Raw genomic sequence first — 8,590 nt, 5'->3', positions numbered from 1 at the left:
TGGGTCACAGTGTACTCATAATTCCTGGTTGCTTTTGGATAATTCATGTTTTTACATATGGATATGATCATATTCAAGCACACACACCCCTAGGATGAACAATGTTTCAGAAACAGATACATGTAGAGATAAAAGGGAGATCTAATATTGGAAGAACCGAAACTCTAGGAAGAAGAGGTTGGGTCTATTGCTTACTCATTGTTATTCATTATTATAGAAATTCTAAGGTCTGTAACTAGTAACTTGAGAGATTAGACAAGAGAGATTGAGGCAGAAGAAGAGAAGAGAGACGGCAAGGAGAGGAGCAGCTGATGTGTTGTATGGCAGTCTCTTTCTGTCATATATTTATAATAAGTAGAACCAAGTACAACTTAGGTGGAATGGAAAGACAATCCTAGTCTAACTCTAATTTATGAAATTAAAGATCAAGTCTAACTAGAAAAGTAGACAACCTAATCTAATTTAGAATGAAATAACCGTGTCACATTGGGACAAATCCCCAACTCGTGAGACATATCTCAACAATTATCTTGTTGCATTTTTGTAAGCTCCTTAAGTTTAGTGCTCTGAGTTTAAGAATTTTCCAATGTAATTTTCCCATTCACTGTGGTTCATAATCTTGGTGCACATGTTTATTGACTATTTATCTCAAATTGATGGCTCAGCTTTTAGATCATGTTCCAGATAGACAAAAAAATACAGAAATTCACCTTGACAAGGCTTCTGCAGGCAATTTATATTTGGAACAGGCAATTCTTTAATTTTTAAAATTGGAAGTTTCCAACCCTTGCAAAGACATCTTTGTATAATTATACTGTCATGCCATTGGAAATCAGAGACAGCCCTCCATAAGCTGCTGTAATGGCTTCTTAGTCAATCCTAGCATCAAAGCTCTTGTTGCCACCTTTTGTGGTTAAAAAACAAAAAATAGGAGTGAGAAGAAAAAGGACATAAAGATGGGTACTTGGGAGACTGGAAACAAGAATAAAGTGGAAGACAACAATCTGAAAGATGCGGTTTTACTGTGACAGTTGATCACTGCAATTGGGTAAGAAAATGATCCCTCTGGAAGAGATGAAATCCATGGAGAGAGAGGAGAGGCCTTTGGGAGATGTGGGAACCTCTCTCTGGGTTTATTTAATGATAAACACAGCAACTTGTTCATTATTATAAAATTTTAGGCAAGAGAATGGTAATCGATCTTGTAGTTACTGCATCAGTGCCTGGACCAGTGCACGCACATACGTAGCCATAGGAGAAGTCTTCTTCGTCCTCCCACTTTTGTTGTGTTTCGTCTTCTTCAGTAAATATTAAAAAAATATGAAAAAATAAAAAATATAATCTTTTTTATCTTTTATAAGAAAGAAATTATAAATTCAAAATCTCTAGTGGTGGTGGGACCAACCAAGGTGTATTTCGTCCGACCCGACCTTAGAGTTTACTATTATGTCAATGTCTAAGTGGGACCCACATTTTATTTTTAAATTTTAGCACATGTCAGAATTTGGCACCTGATCCACCTCGAAAAGCGTTCCCCATCAGTGAATGGGAGGGAGCTGAAATGCTGGTCCCAACCCAGCAGTAGTTTCAGGGGTTGTCCCAACCCAGCAGTAGTTTCAGGTTACCTAATAGGATCAGGAGAGGGAGTATGATACAGTGGGTGCCAGTGCTTATTTCACCACCAACACCGACGGCACCGACACGAGTGACACTGACGCCGGCACCGACATTCACCGGCCACGACCGGCTGCGATGTATGTCCATTCCCTCATTTGGACTTTGAAGGGATCTGCTCTGGGCGTATGCCAAGGGAAAGAAGGAGAGGACTCCCAGTCCTGAGTTCCGAGAGTCTCTGACTCCTTTCATGTGAGTGTGGGGTTTAAAGGTCTCAAAGTAGAGGTAAAGTAAATCCTAAGGGAGACCTCTCACCCAGTTGTGTACTTGTGTTATTACTTTAAGGGGAGACACAATTCATGCTTCCACCCCACCAGTCCAATGTTATATACCCCATAATTCAATAGGTCTGGACCGTTGAAACCATTTTGAGTTTTTGCTTGATCTAGATGATTAAAATTCTCCACTTCAATTCTGGGTCTCTGGTAAATTTACAGATATAAAATTTCATCCTTTGACTACCATAGATCACTAAAAAAAAAAAAAAAGACTACCATAGATCACTAGAACCCAACACTGTAGATTGGATCGAACTTTGACCTTCACCTTCTGTGATCTCTAATTTTGTGAGGACAAAGATAAAAAAAGCCCAATAACTTTGTGTGATCATAAAAGGGTATGGAAACAGAAAAGCATTTAAATATTATATTCTCACTCCACCACTTGTGTTATATATATATATATATATATATATATAGACTTCCTATTTGATTGATCAGTAACGATTCCTGATAATCTTAAGCATCTTCCTTTTATTCTCTCCTATCTTCTCCTCTCCTCACTTAGATTCAGTGCTTTTCTCTTTCTTCCTCTGTAAAATTCATATATATCTCTTCACAGCACTACTCACTTTTCTTTACCTTCCCCCCATCCCTGTGTCCTCTTAGTTTCTCTGCTAATTTTTTCTTCCAGGGTCTCACTTGCATTTTATCCACTCCTTGTACTTCCATCTTAAGGGAGAGGTGTAATATAGTGTAATCCATAATGGATGTAGACCTGATGATAAAGTCTGCAACAGAAGATCAGGTGGAGATGATGATGATGATGCACATGGACAAGCTTCCTGAATTTTTTGGATCCTACCCAGAGTTCTCATGCCCTAGTGGTTCCAGCATTGGAGCCTCACCAATTGTCTTTGATAACCCACATGTGCCTTCACCAACATTACCTAACCCACCTTCCACCATTACCTTCATGGGCACTGTAGCTCAAGAAGCAGTATCACCCATCTTTCTCAATCCCATGACAGGGTGGTTGCGAAACGCCGGAGAATTAGAATTATTGGGTGCAAGTAAGAAGAATTCGATGGCGGCAATGAGAGAGATGATCTTCCGGATTGCTGCGATGCAACCAATTCATATTGACCCGGAGTCTGTGAAGCCACCCAAGCGGAGGAACGTGAAGATATCGAAGGATCCACAGAGTGTGGCAGCAAGGCACAGAAGGGAGCGGATAAGCGAAAGGATAAGGATCCTTCAGAGATTAGTCCCTGGAGGAACTAAGATGGATACAGCTTCCATGTTGGATGAAGCGATTCACTACGTGAAATTCCTAAAAACACAGGTGCAATCTCTCGAACGAGCTGCTGCGAATAGGCCTGTTGGGATTGGGTTTGGGTTTCCTGTTGTTATGTAAGAACCTATAAGTCTCCACATCGGACTACTCATATCTTGATGTGAGATTATTAATAATTCCTCCTTATCCATGGAACCCCAACATTTTTAATTACATCAAACTCGTCATTCACATATTTTGTTTAGTGATCTTGGTTTTTATTTCCTTCAAACAAATTGAGTTCGGCTGGATTGATAGAGTAAGTACTGTTTTAATTTTTAAGGCAGTAAATATCAAGTTCAGATCACATTAGGTATCAGAACGCTCTTCGGACATATATAGATTTCATTAACTCTCTCTTAGTAGCATAGGTCTATGAAATCAGTGGAATTCATACGCGAATGTGATGGGGAATCGCAAACAGCTGTGGCTCTCCATTACTACTCCCCCCCTCCCCCCCCCTCTCTCTCTCTCTCTCTTTCTCTTGTTGTGGTGCACCATTCATGGATTGTTTTGATCATCTCAGGCAGTGATGAAGAAAATATCTGGGGAAAGCTGCTGAGGATTTAAGTTTGTCATGATCTTCAGAAGCTCAAAAGATAATCTTCACAGGCTTTAGGAAAGGGACATATCTATGAGCAAGATAAAAATTGAAAGAAGGGTTTATGAGTGTTAGTGAAGATTTTTGAGATAAAATTGAAATGAAATGAAATGAAAGAGGTTTCTCATATTTAAAATAAAAGGACAGAAAATCCAAGAGGAAGGAAAAAAAAAAAGATGGATTTGTCATAAAATGCATGGGAGTTCCCACGTGAAGCTCTGACCTGTGATGTCTTTCTTTTTACAATTAGGAATGACGACTTTCACAGCAGTCAACTCGCCACGTGAAGGCTATCCGACTCACCAACCTGACGTGGTAGTCCACGCTCTACCATGTTACTGTGCATGAAACTGCAACGAACTAGTAGAATGGTGCAACAGGTTCAATTCTAGCTATGCTTAAAGACGTTTTATATTCATCACCTGCAATCCACAAGCTATACTGATCCAATGCCCTAGCGTCCCCAAATCCCAAAGGAAGGGTTATACCTGTCATTATCTGGGGTAGGGAATCCGAAGATCATGAAAGGTTCATACAACTTGAGGATATCTCAATTTGTGAATCTAGTGCCTAGCGCACTGGCTTGCAACATTTGCTTGAAGAACAAATATCATGAAGATTTATGTCACTTAGGTGTGTGAGTTTGTATTTAGTGTATTTCTCCCCCTTCTTTCTTTCGTTCTCTCTACCTCTCTAGTGTGCGTGAGTAAAGTTAATTCCATTGGACAGTTCATTAGAAATTAGCAAATATATATATATATATATATATATTTTAAAAGAGAGGATATACATCAATTTTTCTAATTTTGAGTACTTATATTTAAATAATGTAAGTACTTATATTTATTTCTTTAAAAATAAAAAAGCAAGAGAACCCTATCCACTTGCATGATCATTGCATCGGCACATAGTCTAATGAGAGGGAATGTAGCATCTTTAGCACATGCGGCAGGGAGCAACGCAATCTTTTCATGCCCACCTATATCTAGGCGTAGAGCCACACAAACAGACATGGTTTTTCCTCCAAAAGAATTTTTTTTTTTTTTGGAGGGGGGGTGGGGGAGGGGAATAGAAAAGTATCAATAATAAGGTTTTAAAACTTTGGGGTCAGGCAATTTTACCCCTCTTAAAAAAAAATGGTATTTTAGACCATTTTGAATTGAAATTGAATCAGTCAAGATTCATGATCGATCTCAATTGATACCAATTTAACTTAGATGACGTGACTGATTTGATCCAATTTTTAAAACCATGAACCCATAGCCCACAGGCAGCTCAACTCATCAACCTTCATAAATATCTTACTAAGCAATATAGAACAATAATAGAGGGAAATAAAAGAGGGCATGTATAATGGTACTTTCTTCTCATGGACTAATTAAAGGACCTTAGATTCCCAGTACATAAATTGGGTTGCTCTCAACGTCTCAACAACATGGGAGTGTTCAAACATGTTCCCACCAGGAGAAGACTGCTCCTGAATCAAACTTGTGTGTTGGGCCTCATTGTGAATGTACCAGGCCTTGTCAGTACTCACTATTGCTCCCTAATTTCTCCAACCTCTCTGACTGCAAATTGCAAAGCCTTTATGCTTCAATATCTTAAACTATGTGCATTTATACAGTTTTTCAATTAATTATCACTTCCCTAAAATTATCACAAGTTGTTCTATCTTCTGTTTAAGACTTCAAGCAAAATTCATATTTGTGGGAGGGGGGATGCGTGTGTCCCACATATCTGCCATGTGGCAGGTTAGATGGACATAAATTTTAGTAACAAGAAGGCCCCACCAATTTTGCCAAGTGTCCAGATGCAGAAAGGTAAAAAAATGACAAAAGTTTAACACAGATCTTTAGTTGACCTGCTTTTTTGGTAAATTTCTTTAGTTGAGTTGCTGGTTAATTCTTAATAAACAAACCTTGTTATGCTACTTCTATTCCAAAGTAAGTTATTATAATTGGAGGCTATTATAATTAATAATATCTAGTGATAATGATGATGATCAATATGATTTTGATGATCTGTCACTTTAAAAGAACAGAAAATTTAATTCGGTTACACATCTTATTGATTATAATTGTTACATTATTAGAGTTGCCTTAACTATTGGTGGTCATATGAGAGAGAGAGAGAGAGAGAGAGAGAGAGAGAGAGAGAGAGAGAGAAGGGTCTCCAAGATGATAACATGGGATGCCTCCTTAGATTGTCTTCCTTAAGACGAGAATCTAGAGTCAAAAGTATTGTGAGGAGGAAATTAAACATGTTATAAATCTACAGGAAGCATTTGAGTTGAAGCAAAAAGATGAAGAACTCCATTGAAAAGATACTTGAATCTCTACTTTACGTAGGAAAAGAGTCATCGTATTAGATTTGCCTTTTATTTTCTTCGCTCATCCAATTGAAAAATCTGACGAACATTGTATGAGCTTGTTGTTGCTCCTTTTGAGTTGAGCTAGCTAGTTTTCATTCTCTAGTTTAATGTTTTAGCCCTTTTTGATTCTCTTTGTTTGTCCGGACCTAATGCCTCTTGGTGGTCTCTTGACTTATAACTTTTTTTTCGTTTTAATATATGTTTTATTCACAAAAAAAAAAAAAAAATAACAATAATTAAATAAAAAAACCGTGGTTCGTGGACCTCAAGTGGGCAACATGTCTACCTATGATTAAGGTATCGATATCATTGATATCAGCCGTATCATGATGCCAATTTACAAACAATATTATTGCTAGCATACAAAAGCTTCTAATGATGACTACAATAGCATTGTATCAAGACTAGAATGAATCATATATTAAATTTTGGAGCATCATTAATACCCCACTTATTGCATGGATAATTAAAGGCTAGCTGCAGAAAATAATGATGATAATGATATGATGAGGATTTGTCGTTTTTTTTTTGGTAGAAGAGGATTTGTGGTATAATTGCCATAGAAGGAGACACCCAACATTCAATTGGAAGATGTCATTTCTATAGATCAGTCGACATTTTTTGGAGCACAAATTAAAAGAGCAGAACTGGAATATCTGGATCCCTTAAGGCATCTGACTTGGCTGCCATTGTGTTTGTTTATATCCTTTCACTTGACAATTCATCTGGATCTGGATTTGGATTCTCTTCAACTACTTGGGTGTTCAATTCCTTTCCAACCACTTATCCAACAGCTGGAAAGAATTGGATATACATCTCAACACCTGCTATTTATCAACACCGGGGGATGCATATCAAGTTTTCCCAGCCATTGGATTGGTGGTTGAAATAGTTGTAGTTGAAAAGGATCTTTTTTCCCAATTAACCTAGCAATTCCATCTAAGCAGCCCCCCAACCCTTTATTTTCTTCTTCTATGGTGTCAACCAATCCAATCTCAACCAATTAAGTAGGCTATTATTTATTAAATTATTGATTTAGCTAGGTCATTAAAAATTAGGAACTAGAGTATAGTACCACATTGATTCCAGCTCTCCAGCATTTTTTGTTTTTCGTTTTTTTTTTTTTTGGGTGAATGAAAGATATATATTAAAGCAAAAGAACAAAATACAAAAGCAAAGCCAACAAAATGCAAGCCTGAGGGGGACGCCAACAAAAGATCAAAAACAAGAAATCAAAGATGATAATTCAAAAGCTAGGGAGCAGAAAAATAATCATTAAAAAACATGAGAGGGAAGAAACAACCATCAAATGATGATACATCAAGCAATCAGGGTTTTTTTTTTTTTTTTGTGGGGGGGGGTGTGGTGGGGTTCTTGGAAGTGTTTGGGTTCATTGAGCAAATTGAAAAAAAAACTAATTTTTATCTCTAAGGTAATGGCTTCCCAGATCTATCCTTCAGTGTGCGATGAGAGATTCATTTTCTTTTATTTTTTTCCTACCAAACACGATAAATCAAAATATTAAAATCAATCTTTTTAATATACTGACTGACTTATAACTGAATTTTCTTAAGATCCACCTCTATTCTCTTAAAAGTGAAAGATTGTTCTTTAATGAGACTAACACTTACTAATGATTTTTTTCCAAACAGATCTGGAAAAAGAATAAGAAAAGAAGATGTGAACCACATTTTCTAGAGAATTCTAGCATAAGCAGAGATTAATAAATTTCTCTTGAAAGAGTAACTTCTGACTAGAAAGAGATATGGTGAGAGCACGTCAAGTAGTGAAACTATGCATTCAATGGTCATTTGCTTCCTTTATTAATTCCATTTCTTTATCTTTAATTCTGATAGCTGTACTACCAGTTGATCCATCACCTCACAGTTACATCCCCATACAAAAAAACCTGTTTGGACCTACCCATATAAACACTGTACACTATTCAATATATATAAAAAATTAGAATTCTTAGAAATTTGAATATAAGAAACCAAGACCAATTGGTCAAGGTTTCACAGAATTGCAAAAGATGGGTCGGTTGCCTCCTAAGGCAAGATCGAATAATGGGAGTGTTCATGTCTCATGAGTCATGCCTCACTAAAGGCCATTTATTCCTTTATCCGAATCCAATCTAAGATAGAACAACAAAGGAAAGAAGGGGGAAAAAAAAGGAGTCAAACAAACTTATCAGAGAAGCCATGTGAAACATTACACAAAGGCTCCAACATCCCCATAGAGGCTTCTTGATGTGTAAGAGGGGGGAGGGGGGAGCACCTTTTCAATCAAAACAACCATTAGCCATTACAACCCCCCAAGTGCATTGTATCCACTCTGACAATATATATTATCTACCTTATCTCTCTCTACCAATTCTCCCACCTTAGAGA

The 8,590-nt window shown here is 37.3% G+C and overlaps 1 protein-coding gene across 1 annotated transcript; it reads left to right on the top strand.

Moving 5' to 3' along the window:
* Nucleotides 1–2,407: 2,407 nt before the first annotated feature.
* Nucleotides 2,408–3,433, top strand: LOC122060239 (transcription factor HEC1-like). The gene has a single exon (XM_042623433.1). The coding sequence runs from the start codon at nt 2,659–2,661 to the stop codon at nt 3,307–3,309; it is 651 nt and encodes a 216-aa protein (XP_042479367.1). The 5' UTR covers nt 2,408–2,658; the 3' UTR covers nt 3,310–3,433.
* The last annotated feature ends 5,157 nt before the right edge of the window (nt 3,434–8,590 follow it).

The sequence above is a fragment of the Macadamia integrifolia genome, chromosome 13, assembly GCF_013358625.1.
Source record: "Macadamia integrifolia cultivar HAES 741 chromosome 13, SCU_Mint_v3, whole genome shotgun sequence".
NCBI classification, from domain to species: Eukaryota; Viridiplantae; Streptophyta; class Magnoliopsida; order Proteales; family Proteaceae; genus Macadamia; species Macadamia integrifolia.
Note: the sequence above shows the minus strand (reverse complement) of the source record. Positions and strands in the feature narration are given on the sequence as shown.

Excerpts from the sequence above, each read along its gene's own strand:
- LOC122060239 (XM_042623433.1), top strand. The coding sequence starts at position 2,659 with ATGGATGTAGACCTGATGATAAAGTCTGCAACAGAAGATCAGGTGGAG.